Genomic DNA, 25,187 nt, shown 5'->3' with positions numbered 1-25,187 from the left:
CACATTTTGTTATGTTACAGCCTTATTCCAAAATTGATTAAATTCATCATTTTTTTCCTCTGTTCTACAAACAATACCCCATAATGACAACGTGAAAGAAGTTTGTTTGAAATCTTTGAACATTTATTAAAAATATGTAAATGTATTAAAAAAAGAAGAAAAAAACGAAAGAAATCACAGCCTTTGCCATGACACTCAAAATTGAGCTCAGGTGCATCCTGTTTCCACTGATCACCTTGAGATGCTTCTACAACCTTATTGGAGTCCACCTGTGGAAAATTCAGTTGATTGGACATGATTTGGGGCGTCAAAAAGTTAGTGGAGTGGCAGTGAGGAGTTATGTTGCTTTGGAAAGTTAAGACACCTCCTGATACCCGTGTTTTAGGTTGTACATATTCAGGAAATAAACCACAGCCCGTTGGGTTTTTGAATACCGGATTCTAGTCTCCTGTCTGCTTCTCTGGGAAAGTGCACAACGTCACACTATTAATCTATTAGTCTGCCTAAAATTGCTTTAAAGCGTTACTATTTTAACATGTCATCTTCTTGAGAACCAAAAAAAAAGTCCCCCCGCGGTCATTACATTGTTTGGAGCATAAAAAACAATTTTTTTTTATTTAAATTCCTGTTATATGCTATATCCTCTGCTCTTTAGAGGACACCAGAACACATTTATTGAGAAAATTAAAAGACATAAATAGACAAACAATGGGATTTTTGGGTAATAATACTCTATTAATGGTAATAATATTTTCATAAGAATATCCAGACTTAACTGTGTATGTTGTCAGAGAAATTCGCTAAAATATAACCTCTATTATGGGTCTCAGGAGGATATTTCTGTCTCGTGGCATTTATATTTAGATGTCACTTCCGAAACTTTGCTGCATGCAATTGGCTGTCGGTCCTCTTAGCAATAATAGTTTTATTCAATGAATGTTATAGATCAGTGGTTCTCAAAGTGTGGTACGAGTACCACTAGTAGTACTCAGGCTGCCTCTAGTGGTACGCAGAGGAATCACTAAATAAAGTAATGTTAAAACACAATAAACAACTTTTTTTACATTTAAATACAGTACAGTTTTCATTTAACTTTTAGGTACAACACATTTTAATTTAATCATTATTAAAAAAAAATATTTACCTGTATGTAAGCACAGTGCAGTGTTAATGTACAAACTGTGTATTTACAATGTTAAAGTGGTTGACAACAATAAATATTCTTATTAGGAATAAATAAGCACGTGCAGAGTTTTTGAACTGTGCAGAGATGTAATTGAATAGCTACTGTATTTTGATGTTGGTCCTTATAGTGGTACTTGGAGAGCCAAATCTTTTATGAGGTGGCTTGGTATCAAAAGTAACTTGGTATCAAAAGTTTGAGAACCACTGTTATAGACTGTAGCCTCGAAAGCGAGCCAAGATCGCTACGATCACTAAAATGCTTTTGCTTTGTCAGTTCATTGCGATCTCACTAAGTTCCGTTATAAAAATGAAGTTGTCAACAATAAATCTCTTACTTACATCGTGCCTTGACTTTGTTAATGAGAGGTTTCGCAGAAACTGCCGTTTTGAGCGGTGAGATTCTGATCGCGTTCGAGAGAGCAACAACTATCTGTGATTGGCTACATTACTCACCGCTGCAAAAACACACTCTAAATAGATGCATGTGACGCTCTCCAGAGCTCGGACACAAATTTGCAAATCTGCCAAATCTGTTTCGCCAATATTATTACAGTCTCAACTGAGGGTGCTTTTGCTTGCGTTTGAGGGTGCTTAGCACCCCCGTAGAACCGGGCCTGGTCAGGGAGGTGAACAAGAACCCGATGGTCACTCTGACAAAGCTCCAGCGTTTCTCTTTGGAGAGAGGAGAACCTTCCAGAAGAACAACCATCTCTGCAGCACTCCACCAATCAGGCCTGTACTGTAGAATGGCCAGACGACAAATAACAGCCCGTCTGGAGTTTGCCAAAAGGCACCTGAAGCACTCTCAGACCAAGAGGAACAAAACTCTCTGGTCTGATGAAACAAAGATTGAACTCTTTGGTCGGAATAGCAAGCGTCATATCTGGAGGAAACCAGGCACCGCTCATCACCTGGCCAATACCATCCCTACAGTGAAGCATGGTGGTGGCAGCATCATGCTGTGGGGATGTTTTTCACCGCCAGGTACTGAAATACTAGTCAGGATCAAGGGAAAGATGAATGCAGCAATGTACAGAGACATCCTTGATGAAAACCTGCTCCAAAGCGCTCTGGACCTCAGACTGGGGAAAAGGTTCCTCTTCCAACAGGACAACCACCCTAAGCACACAGCCAAGATAACCAAAGGAGTGGCTATGGGTACAACTCTGTGAATGTCCTTGAGTGGCCCAGCCAGAGCCCAGGGGAGAAACTGCCCAAAAATAGGTGTGCCAAGCTTGTAGCATCATACTCAAAAAGACTTGAGGTTGTAATCGGTGCCAAAGTTGTTTCAACAAAGTATTGCGCAAAGGCTGTGAATACTTATGTACATGCGATTTTTCTCATTTCTTATTTTGAATAAATTTGCAAAGATTTCAAACAAACTTCTTTCACGCTGTCATTATGGGGTATTGTTTGTAGAATTGAGGGAAACAATTATGAATTTAATCAATTTTGGAATAAGGCTGTAACATAACAAAATGTGGAAAAAGTGAAGCACTCTGAAAACTTTCCGGATGCACTGTATATCATTTTAAATGTACTGGGACTGGACTCACCGTAACCTCCTTGCCCAGGCTTGTACCCTTCTGGGCCAGTAACGTTCTGAGGCCTTCTCCACTTCCCAGCTGATAGATCAAAACTTCAGTCGGTTGGTTGACGATGGGCCAGTCTTTGGCCTGGAGTTCAAACCAGATAGTGCTAAGACAGACACATTCAAAGTTAACTGATCAACTCCTTTGTTGGCATGCAAAATATTGTTTTTAAAGTGATATATCAATAAGAAAATTTGTATTGTGAGAAAAAAAGTAAGCAGATATTAAACACCAAAACCAAATGTTTGCATTATAGGCACATTAGATGAGGTGCAGATGTGGGAACAGAGATGTGGTTTTTACCCAAAGGCGTAAACATCAGCAGCTTTTGAAAAGGGCAAACAGTCTTCTTGGTTTCCTGGACCCATCTTTTGCACGATCTCTGGAGCCAAGTAATAGATCCACCCCCGGGGCAGCTTCAGTTCATTTTCCCGCCTACACACAGGTATACACACATTAATGAAGCTCTTAACAAAGCATACTGTATAGTAATATTATTCATTTATTATAATACTGCAGTCATGACATGCATCGTACCTGCCCTCTTGGACCACTCCAGACATACCAAACAGGCCAAAATCTGTGATGACTACTTTGTTTGAATCGTAAAAAACATTCTTGGACTTTAAATCTTTGTGCACAATTCCCTTTGCATGAAGGTAACCCATTCCCTGTAGAAGGTTAAAAAAAAAACAGAGTTAAAGCATAGAAAACAGTATAAGGGTATAACCATTGCACTCAATATGGCAGCTATAGAAATTCTTTCATATAGTCGCTTCTTACATTGAGGTTTTAATGTGATTTGAGCTAAAGAAGCATATATATTATGATTAATTGTTATTACATTTTGTTGTAAGACAATGAAGACGTTTAATTTGGATAATAACATGCATTGATGAATCATTTAAAGTGCCCCTATTATAGTTTTCCGTGCAGTGTGTAATTACAACTTTGCAGAATGTTTACATTCACAAACAGTTATAAGTCGAAAGAGCACGATAAATAAAGTTATTGTCTCCCAAAAGAAAGAATCGACTCTGAACTGCCTATATGAGTCAAGTTGTATTTCGAATCTCACTGCGCGACGGTTCTACGTCACTAGAAAAGACATTTACATAATGCCCGCCTATTTTGTACGTCATTTGCCCGTTAACAAGTTGACCAGCCATCAAAGGTCATTTTACTAACGAGAGTTCTCAGAGTTCGCAAAACGCTTGCTCTTGAAAGATGGGTCAGTACCCAGTTTATTTGGACCAGCTTGCCCCTCAGAATCACAACCTGTAAGTATGAATAATTATTGACATATTTTCTACCAGGTGTTCAAAATGCATAGTTTTGTGGCTAACCAACTAACTCGTTATTACTTATTACTGAACTTATTATGACAGTCTTACTTAAATAGATCTGTTAATCTGTGTCTATTGTGTCTATTAATGCAGATTGTCTGTCATTCTTACTACTTTGACTAAAGATAAAGGATGGAGCAAGACTTGTTGTACCAACTTGAATGTTACATAAGTTATTCATGTTAGTGCTCGGCTAACACATGCACTGTTATTGATACAGTTCCCACAAGTATACAAATTACATTAGAAGTATATACATCGGTTTTGTTGATGGACATACACTTGTTAATGCTGATGGTGAGGAATTACAGTTGCAACCTCTCATAATGTACCTCAAAATGAGTAGCGTATCACTGAGAAATGTCCTGCTCAAGTCGTCCTTGCAATGGAGGTTCTGGTTGAATAACTAGTTCTTCCAATGTTTCGTCATCGGACTCGCGCTCGGATTGATATGGTAAAATCGACGCCATCATTACTGTGTACAATCGTTGAACTTTAGAAAGCCTCCAGACAGAGTTGAAGTACAGTTATGGTAATGGCCGTTTAGCTTCCAAAACGCGCTGTATGTGGTAGACCAATCACATCAGACTGGGTCATCTGGCCAATCAGAGCAGAGTAGCTCACAGAAAGGAGGGGTTTAGATAGACTGATTCATTGGACGAGTCGTTTGAGAATCATTGAAAAATGTGGTGATGTATATTACGATAAAATCTAAGTTTATTTTACCTTTGATGCACGTTAACCTGTTGTTGGAGACCTCCAAAACAAAATTTAAAATAGCATCATAGGGGCACTTAAAACCAAGAACAATGTATTGCATGTTATGCTTCATACCTTTACTATTTCCTGAGCAACTTGTCTTATTTTGTTGATGTCAAGTTTAGAGTCCCTCACAACAGAGTACAGCGTCCGTCCTTTACAAAAGCTGTGGCAGAACAACATAAATATATCAATCAAAATCCAAACACACAAATGTTTTTATATAATCTCACATATTAAACATTAAAACACTACCTTTCAAAAGTTTCTCTTCTGCTCACCAGGACTGCATATCAACACTAAACTAAAATAGTAATATTGTGAAATATTATTACAATTTGAATTTAGTTTTTTATTTTAATATTTCTTAAAATTTAATTTATTCTTGTTTTGGCAACACTGAACTTTCAGCATCATTACTTCAGTCTTCAGTGTCACATGATCCTTCAGAAATCATTCTAATAGGCTGATTTGCTGCTCAAAGAAACATGTTGATAAACAATATTTGTGCGGAAACCATTTTTTTCAGGATCATTTGCTGAATATAAAGTTCAAAACTATTTAAAATAGAAATATTTTGTAACATTATATACTGTATGTATTTACTGTAACTTTTGATCAATTTAATGCACCTTTGCTGAGTAACAGTCAAAACACTTTTGAATGGCAGTGTACATGAACGACACAACATTGAGAGAGCAGAAAGAGATGAACCTGGTGATAATAGCCAGATGAGGCGGGTTCATGCAGGCTCCCATAAACAGCACGACGTTCTCGTGACGCGTTTGCCGATAGTTCATCACCTCCTTCTTGAACAGCTTCAGATGCACCTGATTATTACCGTCAATCTCCAACAATCGAACGGCCACCTCTCCATGCCAGCGGCCCCTGCAAACCTTCCCCCAACGGCCTTTACCGATCAGCTCTCCTAGTTCCAGTTGCTCAAAGGGCACATCCCACTCTCGCAGGTCAACGCTAGTCTGGCTGGCTTTACGGCTTATGTGGTCCTTCCAGTAACCCCTGCAGTTGGGTAGGTCATCCACTTCATCACCTTCACTTTCATCATCTGATCCCTCCTGATCCGGACCATCGTCCCCTTGCTGCTCCTCATCCTGAATGAGAAGAATAGGTTTTGATTTTACACAATTCAAAATGCAGATTTAAGCAAAAAAGTTTAAGTACTGTCTCTTTAAATGGCCAGGGTCACTACATGTACACCACAGACTGCAAAAAAAGCATTTGACCGCCACTATAAACTGGAAAATGTGCCCACAAATGCTTTCAATTCCTGATAGCTCTGTGGGTGGAAGGTGTTTCTTGTAGCAGCACTAGCACTCACCACAGCTTCCCTTTGGCCTGTTGGTGTCTGCCTCCCATTACCGTCCAACTGGTCTGTTTCTCTGCATGGTAGAGAAAACACGCTAGACTCAACACATTTAAATATTTAGCAGTATATATATGCATGATCTCGATCATTTACAAGGGATAGTTCACCTGAAAATGTAAATTCTGTTATTTACTCACGTTTTTCTGAACCCATGTGTCTTTCTAATGTGGGTCACAAATAAAGGAAAAATTGCTGAACTTTCTTGTCACTGACATCAAACCTCATGTGAAACATTTGAATTAAATGATATTTGAGACAGTATTATTTTAGTATTATTTATATACTATTATTAATATTTTGAATTAGCTTTTATTTTTATAGTTACAGTTTAATTTTTTTGTCATTTTGTTATGTGCCTTTGTCATTTTTTGTAATTCACATCAACTTCTTTTATTTCAGTTAGTTGACAAGGCAACATTTCTAATTTTCGTTTTTCATCTAATTGAATAATATTTTGTGTTATTTCAGCTTTATTTCAAATGGCAAACATTTCTTTTTAATTAGTTTAATTTTCAGTTTAGAAGCTTCAGTGTTTCAGCATATAATTACTTCCCTTTAAGCCTTTTCACACACAAAGGTATCAAATGACTATGTTAAGCTGCTTTATGGTGCTTTTTTGGTGCTTGGCATCTCATTTTGTGTTCAACAGAAGAAGGTGAATAAAAAGCAATGAATAAAAAAATGAGCTTCAATGACGCATGCATACTAAGTTTGAACTTGCAGAGGAATTTCAGTGCTGCTACATTGGCTTCGTGTGAATTTAGCACAAATGATTAATTCATGATTAAGAAATGTGTGCCGTCACTGCTACAGTTCAGGAATCTGGACAGTAATTGAGGCACGTCGAACCAAAACCCATGACACTTGCATTTCACTTGCCTAGGGTCAAAACACTTTTAGAAATACTGAAGAAACAGAAACTGAGAAGTCTTGCCTTACCCTGTGTTGTAATTGCCATCTGGATGCGTGGAACTGGATATGTCTGTGAGGAAAAAGGGATTCATGAGCAGTGTAAGTGTACTTCAGAATGCAAGTTCATCTTTATACGCCAATGTTGCTATTAAACTTTCAGATTCCATTTCCCAAGTAATTTGACTTTACTTCAAGTTTAAAAGTTGAACAGTTGTGCTGCTTGTGTGTGATTTTTCTTTTTTTCAGGATTCTTTGATGAATAGTTCAAAAGAAAAACATTTAATTGAAATATTTTGTAATTCTATTATTGTATTTACTGTAACTTTTGATCCATTTAATGAACCTGAACTTTTGAACAGTAGTATTTAAGGTTAGGCACTTGAGCAATAGTAATAGTATTTGCGTGTTAATATCTTTAATAAAAAGTAAACTATACACCTGAATAATATGCATTTCAGATTCTCCGTGCACATACGCGGAGAGCTGAAAGTGCAAAATACTGAAAAAAAAAAAGAAAAAAAAAACACAATTCCCATATATAACCACTAGGAGGAAGCACACCACAGTCTAAACACTACTAGCAACACAGGCCCAGTCCCAAATGACACACTTCGTGTGCACTTGCGGTCTTGTGGACTTACAATGGCCACAATACTGTAGGGCAGGGGTGCCCAATCCTGTTCCTGGAGATCAACCTTCCAGTTCAACTCCAACCCTTGATAAAACACAACTGAACCAGCTAATTAAGATCTTCAGGAGCACTAGATAATTACAGACAGGTGTGTTGGATCAGAACTCTGCAGGTTGGTGGATCTCTAGGAACAGGATTGGGCTCCCCTACTGTTTCAGAAGGGTGTTCACGAGTGCCTTCGATGTACACTTTTGCCTAGCCTGCGAGCTCCGCAGCAGACTTCTACTCGACAGTCAAAGCGGCATAACATCACATGGACTCGGAGGAAGATTGTGAGACTTAGAGTTCCATCTGGGACCGGGACTTTTGCAGAGTTCACTGCAGGTTAAGCTCTCAAGATTGGGTAAGCACAGTTCAGTTGTCACAAAAAGTCAGTGATAACTCAACAAGGAACGCAGACATCACACCTGAAGGGTAAATAACAAAACTTTGAGGTGTGGAGGACTGTTAACTCACCAGGGAAGACAAACTGCGGTCTATGCTGAAAGTAGCAGGCAGCTAATGAATGGGAAAAAAACAGATGTCCGCAAGGAAAAGAGAAAGACCCAGTTAAATAACTAGCTTGTTATGCATCAGCAAGAGTTCCTTAAACTAAAATGATTTAGTAATGCTTTAGTAATGCACTGCGGAAAATTAAGGGCAGATATTAGTAGGTTAGTATACATTCATCCAAGAGGTTAATTCCGAGCACTGGAGGGCAGACAGACAATGAAGAAATGCCTGCTGTGCTTCAAAAAAAAAGAAAAAAAGAGAGACCTTCTTTCGAATTTTAAAAGGTTTTAGACACAGGAGGGAAATTAAGCTTCCGTGATATCTGTGTAAATGAGACTGACCTGGGAAGTGAAAGCGACTGTCAACGTGACCCTTAGGGGAGGGGTTGGGTGGCGGGGTGGCGCTTGGGGGGTTGCTCTGACTGAAGGGGGCAGGTGAGGAGGGGGTGGAGGAGGTGGTGGAGGAGGGGTTACTACTGGAGTCCAGGTGACTCAGTGATGGAGGGTGGTCCTGAAGGGAAAGACACAAATCTTTAAAAAAAACATTCTCTAGAAACAAGGTGAAAAAAATGGATGTTTAAAACAGTTATGACATATTAAAAAACACAAATCTTGTGGGTAATCACTAGTATGACCAATCTGTTTAGTAAAAATAAATAAATGTAAAATTTTTAAAAAAAGGTCTTTTTAAATGATAATTTTTTATTCTGTAATTTATAATTTATATACTTTGAACTATTACTAGTACTTTTACTAATGTACTATTATTAATTCTTATTGAAGTATTTAAAAAATAAATGACACTTCAACTTTAGGAGACTTACAACACCACTCTGAGTCAGCACATATAAGGAGTTTCAACTTCCTGGTTTGTGTGGTTTGCTACATGCCTTTTTGTTTATTGCCTTCGGTAATGTTCCGTACTGCTGCGAGTCTGCTGGTCGCTCCACCTGGTTGTTGATATCTGACGGTACTGATTCTGTTCTTCTGATCTTGTTTGGAACTGAAACAGAACAGGACAGAACTTTAGATCATATGCAGCACAAAGCTGTCTGAATATATATTACAACTTTCAAAATCTTACTTTGTGCAAATGAAATCCTGCACTTAGGGGCCTCTTTGGTACATTTGTTGTGGCACTTCACCCTAAAAGAGATGGAAGCAAACATTAGCAGGGAGATGGTGGGAAATCAGATGTGGTTTTCCTAAATGTTTCTTGTTTCTTGCTTACTTGCAATGTTTGCATTTAACACCAAACATCATGTTCTTCTTGCACACCTGGCATGTCTGAGACAACCAGGACTTGGTGGAAAACCTGAGGAAGCACAATAAGAAAGCCAATTTCAGTTGTGTTAGAAGTTGAAATACTAACTAGTAGGGCCTACATAAGAATGAAAACAGAAAAAGGTTCAGTGGTCAGTACCTGTGTGTGACATCCAGACCAATATCCTTCCTCATGATTAGCGGAGAGCTTCCGTGGGTTGCAATGTTATCTATATGATGTTAAAGAAATATGAATTGGACTCAGAATGAATTAAAACTAAGTGTTAGCATGTTGCTAAGCTAATGTTGTGAAACTCAAATAAGCGTACATGCACTACAAATCTCAGATGGAAACAGCGTTGCTGTCTGTGGATCAGCCTTCATGTTGGAAGCACATTTGTGATTCCTTTAAATGGATCAGTAGGCAGTCTACTGAGTTTTGGAGCACAGCTAGTCTTTTACTGGGGCTAAATAAGAAAACTTACTTCTTACACCCGCAGGATCTCCTAGGTGACTAGGGGTATTTGGTAGTATGCAGGGGGAACGGGCAGACAGCAGTGGTGACCGTGAGGGTGAGTCTTCCCAGCCATTTCCTCCACCGTTTACCTGCACGTTCAGAAGCGGCTTATTTTTCTTCCCACTCCTGCAGGGCAGAGGACACAAGACTACATTCAGTATCTGGGTAGCTGACATCAAACACTTCTGGGAAGCTGACATGTCCTGCAGTGTGACTCCATTTAAAGTGCCCCTATTATACTATTTTAAAGTTCCTCGTACAACAGGTTTACCCTTCCTTTCTCTGCTCTGATTGGTCAGATAGCCCTGTCTGTTGTAAATAGTCTACCACTTATTGCAGGTGTCAGAAACCGACTGAATTTCAGCTTCGGGTCCAGAGGCTTCCTCAACACTCATGTAAAGTTTAATGTAAAGTGGATTTGCTTTGCTCTCGACATGTCGACAACACGACTCAAACTCAAACTCTTCCAGGCCTCAGCTACAACTAGTGTTTAAGGGTGCGTCAAATTAAACTTTTTTCCCAGGCAGCCAATGAAGACCATAGGCTGACATTGTTACAAACCTACAGTAGTTTCTGGCAGTTCAGAATTAATTATTTCTTTTGAAAGACAATAACTCCATTTGCTGTGCTCTTTGAAACTTTGCAGTTTTTTTGCAATAAACCTTTTACAATAAAAAAAAATGCTATATTACACACTATTACAACATTTAATAATTAAAATAATTAGAATAATGAATAATAATTAAGTATTTTACTTTAACATTTTAATTTAATTAATAAAAAATAATTCAATTATTTCAATTAATTATTAAAAATATTTTCAATGCAGCTTTTATATTCTCATATTACCTAAGATACTATATGGATGTAACATTTGAACATACATAAAATAAAATAATTTGTTACACTGCAGAACCATTTAAAATGAACTAGTGACCATTACGAATCTGATCATTTGATGCGTTTCACTGGAATAATTACAATGCAACCAATTATAATTCCCAGAAAGCTTACATAATGGGTCACTCTGTACCTCCTCTTAGCAAGAAATCTTTAAATAGTACTTTAAATGAACACACATCTGCAGCTTGGCCACCACAAATATTGAAAAAAAATTTTGTACAAATGCAGGCGTGCAGCTTCACAGGCAGGGAGTTGCGGTGGACTGTAGTTCACACACAAATTCTGAGGAGGAGCTCCAGTCCTGCAGACATTTATTTGCTCAGAGAGAGAGGAGAGGAGCGGGAATGATCAAGCGCAGGACGCCAGCGAGTCTGAGAAGGGGTCTGACCTCGGCCTTGTGCTAACGGGAAACACTGGGGCTACGTGAAGGGGGGTGTGTTGAACTTATCCACCCCTTTCCAAAACCTGCCTGGATCAGGGCCATCAGTGATCTCAGATGACCCAGCAGTCCGCTCCCACAGACCGAACACACATGGGGCAGGGCGACAATGGTACACATATGAAAAGCATGAAATAAAAGAATACGCAGAGCATTTTGTCTAAGAAGAATTTATGCTGCAGGGCAAAAAAATAATTCCAAATTTTTGCTGAGTTAGGCAACATGTTACATAAAGCAAATGTTGCGCAACATATAACTAAAAATCCTCCGGATTTTTAAAGAGATATACACTATTTTGCCAAAAGTATTCGGACACCCCTCCAAATCATTGAATTCAGGTGCTCCAATCACTTCCATGGCCACAGGTGTATAAAATCAAGCACCTAGGCATGCAGACGCTTCTACAAACATTTGTGAAAGAATGGGTCGCTCTCAGGAGCTCAGTGAATTCAAGCGTGGTACCGTGATAGGTTGCCACCTGTGCAATAAGTCCATTTGTGAAATTTCCTAAATGTTCAAATAGTCAATAGCTACAGACCTCCAAACTTCTTGTCTACAGATTAGCTCAAGAACAGTGCGTAGTGAGCTTCGTGTAATGGTACAGACCAGTGGCGGCTGGTCAATAGAGGGGGCCGGGGCGCCGCCCCCATCAAAATTCCAGAAATATACATGTATACAAAAATGATATAAAAGTGAAATAAAAATAAAATGGTTTACTCATACGATGTGCTGGCTGTTAGCAAGAGCCTCAGCATTTAATAAAAACTGGCTTTGATCGGTTAACTATTTTATATGTTCTTCAATATGTTTCATGCGGTTTCATGCGTGAGGGACACTGGACAAATGAGTCCAAAAATATACGGGCAGCATGTGACCTGAATCTGGTCTCTAATTGGTTCTTAAAGATCCTCCTCCTGACGCAGGTCGCTGCGTCCCTGGCGAATCAGAATTGGATGCGTGTTATTTTATCCAATCTGATTGGTTCTCGTCATCTGTCATTCAACTTTCCGTTCTTGGCCACTAAAGCGGAAGTGCGCGGGCGACATCGTCACTCCGACTCCGCCAAAACCTTGCTAGGATGATCAGTTTCGTAGAGATGGCAGCAGTTAAACCAAATTCTTTCACAAGGCGTTCGTTGTAAGATCCCGAACCGGACCAACGTGATTTCCAAATCTTTTGTTTTTCATTTCCTCATTCAATTATATGTGGGAAATTAATGTGTAAAAAGACATTCTGTAAAAATGTGTTTTCTCTTTAATGCTTGAATTTAGTCAACATGCATCTTGATACTGCCACACCCCCCCCAACCCCACACCCCCCCACCCCCGCGCGAATAAAAAAGTCAAATAAACGCAAATAAAATGAAATGTCACCATATATTTCTGTGTAGTTTCATGTTACCGTTAGCCCTGTGACTAATTTCATGGTTTGAAGAGGCACTGCTTATGCTTCAGATGTTCTTCACACCCTTCACATGAACATATTCCATTCCCATCACCTCAGTGCATTACTTCATGACTGTACAATGAGGTAAGTGTTTTTGAGAATACGACATCATGTTCATAGTATTAGGCTGTATCAGGAAGGGGAAAAAATCTATACATAATGCAGGCTAATGCCAAATGGATGCATTTTTGTTACAGCAGGTCAGCAAGTTTAAAATAAATAAAAATAAATCCCTTTTATTCAACAAGGATGCGTTAAATTGATCAAAAATGACAGTAAAGTAAGACATTTAAAAGGTTAAAGATTTTAATTTCAAATAAACTGCTTTTTTGAACTTATTTTCATCAAATAATCCTGAAAACAAATGATTTCCACAAAAATATATATATATATTTTCCACAAAAATTTTATAATATAAAAAAAATATTAAGCAGCACAACTGTTAATAATACATTACATTTACATTTTATATTAAAACAGAAAACAATGATTTTGAATTGTAACATTTCACAATAATACTGTTTTTACTGTATTTTTGATCAAATAAATACAACCTTGGTGAGCATAAGAGACTTCTATAAAAAAAAATGTACAGACCCCAAACCTTTGAATAGTACTGTATTTGAAAACTAAATTGTGATTTTTCTTTGCATGTATTTCATAATTTATAGCCACACACACAGTGTGGATTTCTGTGTGTAGCTGACTGACAGCAGGAAAGCAGGCCTGATACGGCATCTCATTTACACAGAACCAGTGCCAGCACTAGGGTTTTCTTCTGCAATTTCAGAAATGCAAATACAGTTTGCATTCAAATATGTAGTGGTCAAATAGAAAAAAAAATTGCTCTAGACAGTCACTTTTAAAGACACCCTAAAGTCCAGAAGCAGACACACAAATCCTGTCATACATAATACTTTACCACTTGTTCAGCTGGGAAAATAAACACTCTCAAAGCAAACTTTGAGAAGAGATCATCATACTTATTATTCAGTGCTGAACTTACTTGTTGGGTGTAGGGTCATCTATCCGGTTGGCCAGTTGACTCTGGCTCTTGCTGCGTGTGAGGGTGATGCTGGGAAGGAGGTTTAACAGCTTGCGGGAGGGGGGTGGTGGAGTTCGTAGGGGCTTCAGCTTGCCGGACTTTTTCGGTGGCGGGGTGGCTGGAGGGGTGGACATCAGCCCAGAGGTGCAGCGGTTCAGCTGCGGGGAGGATGAGAAGGGGTCCTTCAGCCCATCACAGCGGGTGTGGACAATTGTAGGGAAGTCTGTTGAGGGTAGGGCAGAAACTGAGACGCAGGAACGAGGGGCAGGCAAAGCAGAAGAAGGGGGCCAGCTGATTGGGCTGGGACTATAAGACTGAGGTGCGCGCATAGAACAAGAAAGCGGGTCAGCAGAGAGTGGGTCCCGTTGAGTGGGCTCTGCGATCCACGGGATGCCCTCTTTCCTAAGAAGTCCTGCCCCTAAAACACAAAGAGTGAGAGACTTTAGGACAATTCAGGAGCAGGTGGATGATCAATGCAGGGATCCAGACCTTAACTATAATGATTGCTTACCAGTGGTATTTTAGTATTATTTATATACAATTATAGTATTTATTAATCATTTTAAATAGTTTTTTATTTTTATATTTTGAGATTCCATTTTAGTTTAAATTTTAGTAATTGTGTTATGTGCTTTTACATGTATTATTATTATTACATTTTTCTGTTTATTTTTATTTATTTTAATTATTTTTAAGTTTTTAATATATTTTAGTAATTCAAGTAATTTTTTCCCCATGTAATATTTATATTATATTTTTTTTCAATTAGGAAGTAAATTAATAACAATTTTTAATAGCTTTTAAGTTAATAACTCACAAATTAAATGTTTTTCTTCTCATTGCTGCCATTGGTGATAGTCCAGAAAACTTTGTGTGCTTCTATATGCGATTTTGTCAAATATCATCATCATCATCATCATCATGACTCGAGCATCTCATCATCATCTATTTTAAAATGTAATTTATTCCCATGATAGCAAAGCTGAACTTTCAGCATCATTACTCCAGTCTTCAGTGTCACATGATTATTCAGAAATCATTCGTATATGCTGATTTGGTGCTCAAGATACATTTCTGATTATTGTCAATGTTGAAAACAGTTTTTGTTGTTGTTGGAAAAAAAAAACAGTGAAAAGTTTTTTTTTTAGTCAGGACACTTTGATGAAGAGAAAGTTTAAAATAACAGCATTTACTTGAAATAGAAATTGTTTGTAACATTATCAATGTCTTTAGTGTCACTTTTAATAAATGGAATACATACTTGCTGAATAAAAACAGTAGTGGTACAAATACAATCAAACAATTTGGAGCAAATGCTTATTATAGCTAGAATCAAAGCCCGGTAAGCCTAGAGCAGGGGCTGCCTGAAGAGTAGAAAGAGGAAGGAGTCAGCAGTGACCTGTGTCAGTAGCGCTCTTGAGACAGGAGAGGGCAGCGGTGATGCGGGAACACTCCTCACTGCTAGAGCCCAGTTTTTTCATGGTGTCTTCCACCTGGGCACTGGACATTTGCAGCAGAGCATCAAGAGATAGCTTCACAGGGACTGCCTGGAAGACAGAATAAAACAATAATCATTGCATATAGGCAGAAATGGACACCGATGATTAACTGCACATTATTCTTGTAAACTGATATTTATTCAATAAACAGCACCAGATATTTCTTCTTGACTCAATATTGTCTTATTTGACCAGAGTCTTTGGCTCTAGTAGACAGATGGAATGGAGTCTATATACTAATTAGAGAAAGATTAGGTGATAAAGCCCCCTGGAATCCCCCCCGTCGCCACTAAGACTGCTGGCATCTCATGGCACCAGACTGAGCCAATGTCCAGATACCCTGCACAGTCCACTTTTCTTTCACTGTCCGCCCTGTTACATTCCTCCACCCTACAACATTCCTGCGCTCTTTGGCGTCTCCCTGCCGTATTTCAATTCTCACCCAAAACACACAGGCGCTTACTCAAACGTATGACTGAGAAGCTGCCCAGCAACAGTTGTAGCTGTGGTCAGTGTTGTCTCCATGTGGTAAATGAATAGATAACAGGACCCATGAGACTAGGGCTGGGTTAAAAATAGGGATTTCTCCATTTTAATCAATACTCATTTTAAAGAGCCGAGTTCTAATCTTAATTTCAGTTGCTAAATGAACAAAGCTTTGTAGCGTACCTCCCATACAATAAATTGCAATAAGCTTTGTGTTTCAGCTTTCAAATTCTGTCAATTTTATTACGAAATTCAAACAATAAGTACAGTTTAGGTGCTCTTTAATGTGGCGCTGTAGCGCCTCAGTTCAAATGAAGCGGCATATGAACGGATCATCTATTCTTGTTTACTACAAGTTACAGCACAAAATAAACGTGAATGAACATCAGAAGGTACGTTGAAAGATACAGAAATCCACATAACGTCTCATGTAATCGCTCAAACCCCGAAAGAGGTCAATAAATCAGCTTGTAAACAATGCCACGTAACGTTACATTTACCTCAGAAAAGCCATTCAAAATTTGCTAGTCAGCTAGAAAAATTAACCCTAGAGAGGAACATTTTGCATAATGTATGCACTATATTGCCAATTAAATTTTTACTTTACTTGTTCTTCAGTATTTAATGTATTTTTGTATAAATCCATCTTTTGTAAATCAGTCAGCCACTATTTAACTAGTAGAAACATAATTATTTCATCAAAAATGTATTATATCGTTAGTATGCTATTATAAAAACATTTTGCAATTTAAAAAGTCAGTAGCCTACAAATAAGTTAATTTTAATCTTTAATAATATAGTGATGTACCCTATGTTTGCAACATTATTTGAGAGGTATTTTTTCCTTGAGAAATTTGTCATGTACTGTACCTGATAGTCCCCAATTAAATAATATCAAATTGAATCTAATCAAATCCCAAGCTTGTGAATCAAATTGAATCGTGAAATTGGAAATTGCGCCAATGTCCAGTCCTATATGAGATCCCTTGGTCTCTAGAGAATCAAAGGAGGCACAGAAAGTCTATCAGCAGAGAAAATGGGGTGAATCAGATATATCAATACAGGGTTTTGATTTAAAAAATGTGACTGTATAGCATTATTAGCACACATCAACCTATAGATGTTTCAGGTGGAGGAACTACATTTTATTGCTTGGTTGCAAAACGTTAACAAGAACAGGATCATTGAGGTGAATAGCTTTGTTGTGTGGCTGGTCCATGGGAATCATGGACCAGCCACATTTCCATTTCCACTTCCATTCCACATCATTCACTGTGATCAATCAAATTATAGAACCAGAACTAAAGGTACTTGTTAACTTAAAAAAAAAAAAGTTAAATTTTTTTTAGTAATTTAAATAGAGTTTAAATAAAATCTAAACATTAGATGAAAATTTTACTTAAAAATAAAACCTTAAATTAGAAATTTTGCATTTCCAACTAACTTATGGTTTAAGAAATAAATAAAGCTAAATAGAAATATAAAAAAAAGACTAAAACTGAAACTAAAATTTAACTGAAAACTGAAAATTAAAACAATAAAAGCTAATATTAATAAATACTATAATAGTATTTATACCATGGTCTTATCTGAATACTCTATTCTGATTGGCTGGAAGGTGTGCAGTAAAACTGTTTAATCCTCAGGTAGTTCCTAGTCAGTTTAATCACTGTTCTATATTAATGCACTGTTTTTATTGAAGCACACATACATAGACATAGATACGTATAAGTATCTATGGGAGAGATCGAGTTGTGCATACACAGAAACATTAAATCCGGAGCACAGAAACAATGCTGCCCCGCCACTTTTATTAATAATATAACTTTGCTACTGAATTGCCACATTGCTGGTTTTGAAGTAATTAAACTCACAGCTAAGTTGTTAATAGAGACTGCACAACGATGCAGGTAATTCACACATGCATCTCTCATTTCTCTCTCTCTCTCTCTCTCTCTCTCTCTCTCTCTCTCTCTCTCTCTCGATCTTTATAATTAATTCTAATAAATGTGTAACTGACGAAAATAACCAATTTCACCCAGCGCTCCAAACATCAGTAACTACTTGTCAATGCTGGCAAATGACCATGTTATAACTGGGATAATCCACAGCTTTAGCCGTGCATTAAAGCTTTGGGTGAACCATTGTGCGTTAAAATCGTAGTGCATTAAAAAGCTAGCTGTGGATTATCCCTTACATAAATAATACTACAAATAAATACACAAATACACAAAACACATTATAATATATATTACAAAATATATATTGTTTCTAAAATATAAACATTTTCTAAATGTTTAGAGTTAATAATAATAATTTCCTCCTTTACACATGTAATTGTGTTTATACGAGGTGGGTGTGTAATACAGCATATCATAAACAAGTGAAACTGCCTTCGAAATGGCACGCATGGCACTCAGGGGAATGGGAATCTTCCAGCATCCTTATGGAGACTTCCTTTTTCAACAACAGCCAGAGATCAGAAATAAGAGCACAGATCTCTTCTCAACAAATACTAGACAACATTATCCAGACATTTACTTTACAGTTGGAAGAACAAGAGACCAATATTAACTTAAGCAGAGTCTAAATCAAACCAACAAGTGTAATCTTTCCATAAACATACAGTAATGGACATATTATTGTTGATTTCTGTCATTAAGATAACACAACAGGTACATTTTCATAATGAAGGTGTAAAATACACATCTTGGTTAATCTATACGACTTGTATACGTCTGAGTTAATAAGTACGTGAATTACTGTGTTAAAACAGACAAGCCAGGGCAGAGAGCAGGTGAAATGACACATACCGATACCGAGGTGATGTCTGAACATGCCTTCTACCTGAGTTCATGAGCTGACGTAACACAGGGAGTGATGCTCTGAACATTAAAGCAAGACGCAGCATTACGCTAGCTTCCATCCAAACAAACACACACAAACTCCCACCCACCACAATTCAAACCATCCAGGTAAACTCCCCAAACAAATAATTATTCAGAATAAGTCGTTGAGAGTGATAGTTACTGCCGGTCTTGTAGTACATTTTCATGTGAAACTACAACCAATCAAAAAAGGTGCACAAATGTGTCATGAATGAAATAAATAGATAAAAATCACCAAGCCTCCCTCAAAAAGCTCTATTCAACGGAATTTCAACTTGATAAGTATCTCAAACAAATGGCAAACAAAGAACTTCCTCACAAGCTTGTGAGTTTGCAAGCCTCTTGACATAAGCCTGATGTGTTCAAACATAGTGTTAGTAGATATCTGCCGTTGGTTATTCCATTTGCAGACTTTCTATGACCACAGAGACTCTTGATACTCCACTTGCATGCAGGCAGGAAACCGACAAACATCAAAAACAAAACAGTCTTAAAATGAGACTCCAAAACATGAAGCATTCAAGAATACTATACCACGAGAGATTCTCCACTGAAGTTGTCCTCTCCTAAAACTCATATCCCAGAAACAACAAATCAAAGTCTCTCCTCAGAAGTCAGTCACGCTGTGAGAACTGCTCCCTTCCAACCCAAACTTCCCCTCCTACTCACCCAGTCCCTCCTCTCTGTCTCCACCGTCCCTCCCCTCTTTCCTTCCTGTGAACATGCCTGGGAAGTGTATCCACATGGACACTCCTCCTAAAAACACATGGTCACCAACTGAGCCGTTCAGTTTCCTGTGTGCAGATTAACATCCCTTCTCTCAACTAATGATGGCTCGCAATGGTCAACTAGCTGACTGGGGCATCACACAACTAACTATTTATGTATTTGGAAGGGGTATAGTGGTAATCCAGAAGAAATACAACATAAGACACTTTTTTGGCAAATTTGTATCATTTTTTTCATGTAGTATAAATAAATAAATGCAACTAAACTTGACAGGTTTAACATATTGTTTTCCATGGGGAAAAAAGTATGGTTGCTGAAGAAAATGCATGCAAATAGAAAAAACACCAGCAAATGAAGAAAAGATCTTCATCAGTTTAACAACACGTGCTGCAAACACACAACACAACCAAATACAGAAACACACTGCAAATACTCACAACGTGTTGTGTAGACAACTTCAGTGGAGAATCTCTCGCGGTATAGTGTTGTAAATGGTTGTGTTGTGAGTATTTGCAGGGTGTTTCTGTAAATGGTTTTGTTGTGAGTATTTGCAGCATGTTTCTGTGTTTGGTTGCGTTGTGAGTATTTGCAGCTTGTTTCTGTATTTGGTTGTGTTGTGAGTATTTGCAGGGTGTTTCTGTAAATGGTTTTGTTGTGAGTATTTGCAGCTTGTTTCAGTGTTTGATTGCGTTGTGAGTATTTGCAGCGCATTTCTTTGGTTGGTTGTGTTGTGAGTATTTGCAGCGTGTCTCTGTGTTTGGTTGCGTTGTGAGTATTTGCAGCGCATTTCTGTGGTTGGTTGTGTTGTGAGTATTTGCAACTTGTTTCTGTATTTGGTTGTGAGTATTTGCAGTGTGTTTCTGTATATGGTTGTGTTGTGAGTATTTGCAGCTTGTTTCTGTATTTGGTTGTGTTGTGAGTATTTGCAGTGTGTTTCTGTATATGGTTGTGTTGTGAGTATTTGCAGTGTGTTTCTGTATATGGTTGTGTTGTGAGTATTTGCAGTGTGTTTCTGTATATGGTTGTGTTGTGAGTATTTGCAGTGTGTTTCTGTATATGGTTGTGTTGTGAGTATTTGCAGTGTGTTTCTGTATATGGTTGTGTTGTGAGTATTTGCAGTGTGTTTCTGTATATGGTTGTGTTGTGAGTATTTGCAGTGTGTTTCTGTATATGGTTGCGTAACTTGCGTTGTGAGTATTTGCAGTGTGTTTCTGTATTTGGTTGTGTTGTGAGTAACTAAACTTTATAGTCAGTTTTCCATGGTAAAAAGTGGAAAACTAATTATCAAAAGATCAATTTCTCTTTTAAAACAAGATAAAATAATAGCTTATATACAATAAAATAAAATGCCATGCTGTAAATAGTTTTGCATTTCTAAAATACATTTCAGGTTCAAAATATAAATCACGCTCTGTCTCCCTCTGCATTCTAATCCGTTCTGTTGCTGTTGTGTAAAGGCCCCCTTAGAAACGCTTTTGACTGGGGCCAGGTGAACTTGAAACCAGCCTTATTATACTAAGTTTCCTTAAAACAGATTACCCGACTAGTTGTTCAGGCAATCCACTGACTAGTCGACTTCAAAAATATGTAGTTTTGCACATCCTTTCCTTATTGTCATCTCCACAACCGTTAACTGAGCCGACATCACAGATTCCACATGTTCTACAAAAAGAATCATTTATGAGGCTATTAACTGAGCAGGATGTCTTTTGACTGTGTGAAACGGAGATTAATGAGGGTTAGGCTGGCCTAAGTCGTTCTTTGACCTGTCACCATACATTTTGTGCATGAGTGATCATCCTGGGCCAAAAGAGAGGCCACATTAGAGAAACAAAGGAGAGCAAGAAAAGGGGTACAGCACAGGAAACAGAGGTTTGGGTGAGATTGCTTTCGTCACAGACTCTTTTTTCTTTCTATCTCTATCTCTTTCTCTTTATCTTTGCCTTAAGGAAGGACTCTAATGAATCCACAGGATGTGACCCACAAAAAAATGACTCAGACAACCACTCCTGCCTGTGCCCTTTAGACTTTCTCAATAACACACGTTGGCATATTTTGGACAGCCTAAATCCAAACGCTCCAAACCTGGTTGATTTAATTAATATAAGCATTATGTTCCATAAGCGACTTATAGACAGTCACCACTACAAACTACAGGAACAAGAAGTATATAAACATAAATTTGAATTGTGCATCATGGTTGTTGAGCAATGGGAAACCCCATCAGACTGTGGCAGCTGGGAACAACAAGGAATGAGTCACAATATACAAAATAAAGTGGTGTGACGTCAACTCAGTTATTGCTCATACACCATATACGTATTAATCTGTGTTATTTTAGTATTATTTATATACTAATATAGTTTTTATTAATATTTTGAAGTAGCTTTTATTTTTATATTTTATTTTAAAGTAATTTTTAATGTGCTTTTGTTAATAGCTTGTCTTTTTTTTATATTACTATTTAGTTTACATTTTATTTCATTACATTTTTTATAACTTATTTCCAGAGTGTCAATATTTATGTTAATAATTAAACTATTTCAGCTTTATTTAAATTAACAAAAATGTGTTTTTAACATTTTTACTTAATGATAATAACCTAAATTGATCAGATGGTTAAAGATAGGACATGATCAGATGCCCTGAAAGTATTTGGACACCTGGCTTAAAGTCATAATGTTATTGCCTTACATAACAAATGTTCAAACCAAGTAGCGTTTATTTTAAAGAAATATAACATAAGCACTCTTTTTTTCACAGGGGAATTGACTCCATACAAAAAGTTAGTTAAAAAAGAAGAATGACTTACGCAATTAAACAAGTGCTAGAATCATTAATATGTTTTATTAGTAAAGTATCAAATTTTTGGGTCATCTGTAATTTCAGATAGGGCATGATATCAGATGAAGCAGGTTGTGACATCATGACATAATGACTAAACATGATCAGATATGATAACTTGAAGTACAACACATGGATATGGTCAGTCACAGTATGACAGCACCCTAGATACTTCTCCATTTCAAGTAACTGCAACGTAAACAAATATCCACAAAGCAGTAACAATATCAGAGAAGAGAGCAGACGTGTTTCCTGTAGACACACCAGGAACCACATATTCAAAATATCTCCAATGAAACACCTTTCCCTAAACTGTCTAATCATGCAAATACAACCAAATTGCCTGAAGTCCCATCTTGATGGCCATACATTCTCAAAAAGAAAAAAGGAACAAAAGCTGTCAATAGGGCGGTACCCTTTCAAAAGGTACACATTTGTAACTAAATACTGCATATTAGTACCACAAAGGTACATAATAGTACCAAAAGTGTAAAAACTCTTCCTGAGAAAGTTCCATCCCATTCAATTACACAGTGGTGCCACTGGAATCCCTGCTGTCCTGAGGGGCAGGGGCAGGCTTCCCGTGGGTGCCCTGCCACATGCATGCATTCCTGCCCCGTGAATCACACTCTAGCAGCCTGGTGTGATGTGTTAAGGAACAAACTTATTGTTAGGGCAGTGACTGTCAAGTTGTCACTCAAAATTGGGTCTCATCTTACATAAATAAAATAAATTAAATTAAATAAATAAAAAGGATAGGAAAATAAATAGGCTTATCAAACGTCAACATATTTACGTGTACAACCGTAAAAAAATATATGCAAAGTAACTCCATTAAAATCTTTTTTCTTTCAAAAAGAATACACGTGGTTTATGGTGACCACAATATGTTTTGTGCAGTGAATTACTGAATGCCAAGATAATATAATTTTAGTTTTAGTAAATGATTAATATGATGAAATTATTTTGTTTAAGATTTTAAATGAATTTAAAGACATTTTAGTTTACTTTTGTACAATACACAATGTTGGTACCATATTGGGTCAAAAAACTATATTGGAAAATCTGGGTCCTAAAGCAAAACTAGGCCACAGGCTGACATAGACAGACAGTAATGGACTGTTTGTTGCGAGTTTACAACGACAAAGCAAGTATTTTGGGACATCTAAGAGAGAGGAAAACTGGAGACATAATAAAAAACACAAGAAAAAAAAACATGTCCTACCGCAGTGACAGAAGTGAAGCAGTCAGCTAATCAGAGGCATGCCACAAAGTGACCCCTCTTGTCCCCACAAGGATAAATCGTTTTTATTTTTAGTTTAAGTTTCGTTCCTCAGTCTTGTATATGCTGTTTATTTCCCCGTTTGTCTGTTTCCGTGTCTATCGAAGACAAACAAGTCTGCGCATTTGCCAGGCAGTCATGAATGCAGTGCTGTTCTGGTCAGCTTTGTGTATGACAGTATGGGGGCAGGGGTTTGGTTGGCATAGAGAGACCCCTTTTGGAGTCTAAAAATAGACTGACGGGAGAGTTTTTGACACAGTGGCTGACACTGCACATTCTGAGCTTTGGAGTGGGATCAGGTGTGTGGATCCACGAGGGCTGAAACGCACACAGCAGCGAGCAGGCAAAACATCTTTCCTCCCCTGTCCGAACCCTCCAATAACATAATTTTTTTTAAAAACAGACATTCTTACAAGTAAAAGATACAGTTTAAGAAGCCTGTTTTTAAAGGGAAGAGATTATATTGTAGTTTCATTTTTTAAATATTGATATAAAATTCCTCAAGGCCATAAAGGAACTAAGAAACAAATGCATTCAGTACAAACACACATAATGGTACCTCTATGAGTTCTGGCCGGAGATTGATGGTGTGGAGCCAGTCTGTGAGGTGTGGGTAAGAGTCCAGCACCAGCGGTCTGTCACTCTCTGGGACACTCTGCTTCCACTCCAACTGTTTACTGATGTACTTCACCAGCTTCACCTGTAGATGGAAATCACACACACAGACAAACTGGTGTAACTGGTGTAACAGCTGATCTGAGAATCATTGAGCTAAGTAATATATCTGTTTGCTTTTTAAACTGACACCATCTGTCCTCTAATTAGTTTGTATATGTTTAATATGAAGCTCTTTATGGATTAAAATCCTTAGAGAAACATCAGACATTAAAACAGAGCAAAAAGATTAAAATGTCATGTTTCAGAGCACTTCAGAGAAAAAGAGCCGTTTCAAAGTGACTAATCAGATGCCATAGAAGATTAAAATAAGGACGTCAATGAGGGACGAGCATGTGATAATTAATCGTAAGCATGTTTTCTCTAAACCTTCGTGTCCGCAAGCAAGCATTGTACGCAAAATGCAAAGCGAGAACAGAGAAAAAGGAAATCCCCATGTGTGACTTCATTGTAAACGGGCGGGAAAGTGTTGTGTGTTTGCATGGTGTCAGTTTAACAACCAACTACAGTGCACACAAACACTGTACACAAACACCGCATGATTTCTTGTTCCGTTCAAATACCAGCCAGTGCTTCCACCAGTCATTATCTTACCGACACTAGACTCATATCGGGTTAAAAACAACAAGCCAATAATGTTCAAGGCTTACAGGACAAAGACGGTGCCCTCCCTTTGTTGCCGTAACGCTCCCACTGCAATAAACAGTGCTGTCTAAAAATAGACACTGGTTATCATGGCAAGGGAGTCTGGACTCTTTCTCACGGGGGCGTCTGTTCCGGCACTATGGCAACGCTGGGCTGGAACACT

The 25,187-nt window shown here is 37.8% G+C and overlaps 1 protein-coding gene across 9 annotated transcripts in view; it reads right to left on the bottom strand.

The window, feature by feature from the left end:
- ksr1b (kinase suppressor of ras 1b) overlaps nucleotides 1–25,187 on the bottom strand; it is a 43,720-nt gene that overhangs the window by 3,308 nt on the left and 15,225 nt on the right. Inside the window, exons 2-19 of one of the 9 annotated variants that reach the window (XM_079824003.1) lie at nucleotides 24,264–24,404; nucleotides 15,376–15,523; nucleotides 13,938–14,394; nucleotides 10,112–10,269; nucleotides 9,787–9,856; nucleotides 9,595–9,678; nucleotides 9,448–9,509; nucleotides 9,254–9,366; nucleotides 8,706–8,874; nucleotides 8,329–8,370; nucleotides 7,209–7,251; nucleotides 6,407–6,430; nucleotides 6,222–6,282; nucleotides 5,597–5,994; nucleotides 4,958–5,048; nucleotides 3,315–3,448; nucleotides 3,081–3,212; nucleotides 2,742–2,883 (exon numbers count right to left, since the gene is read on the bottom strand). In XM_079824003.1, coding sequence (XP_079680129.1) covers nucleotides 2,742–2,883; nucleotides 3,081–3,212; nucleotides 3,315–3,448; nucleotides 4,958–5,048; nucleotides 5,597–5,994; nucleotides 6,222–6,282; nucleotides 6,407–6,430; nucleotides 7,209–7,251; nucleotides 8,329–8,370; nucleotides 8,706–8,874; nucleotides 9,254–9,366; nucleotides 9,448–9,509; nucleotides 9,595–9,678; nucleotides 9,787–9,856; nucleotides 10,112–10,269; nucleotides 13,938–14,394; nucleotides 15,376–15,523; nucleotides 24,264–24,404 — 2,469 coding nt within the window. Of the gene's footprint in view, nucleotides 1–2,741; nucleotides 2,884–3,080; nucleotides 3,213–3,314; nucleotides 3,449–4,957; nucleotides 5,049–5,596; nucleotides 5,995–6,221; nucleotides 6,283–6,406; nucleotides 6,431–7,208; nucleotides 7,252–8,328; nucleotides 8,371–8,705; nucleotides 8,875–9,253; nucleotides 9,367–9,447; nucleotides 9,510–9,594; nucleotides 9,679–9,786; nucleotides 9,857–10,111; nucleotides 10,270–13,937; nucleotides 14,395–15,375; nucleotides 15,524–19,383; nucleotides 19,535–23,647; nucleotides 23,878–24,263; nucleotides 24,405–25,187 lie in introns of those variants that run through there. The other 8 variants (XM_079824008.1, XM_079824007.1, XM_079824004.1 and 5 more) reach the window with 8 other exon arrangements.

Source organism: Gobio gobio (assembly GCF_949357685.1).
Source record: "Gobio gobio genome assembly, chromosome: 8".
NCBI classification, from domain to species: domain Eukaryota; kingdom Metazoa; phylum Chordata; class Actinopteri; order Cypriniformes; family Gobionidae; genus Gobio; species Gobio gobio.
Note: the sequence above shows the minus strand (reverse complement) of the source record. Positions and strands in the feature narration are given on the sequence as shown.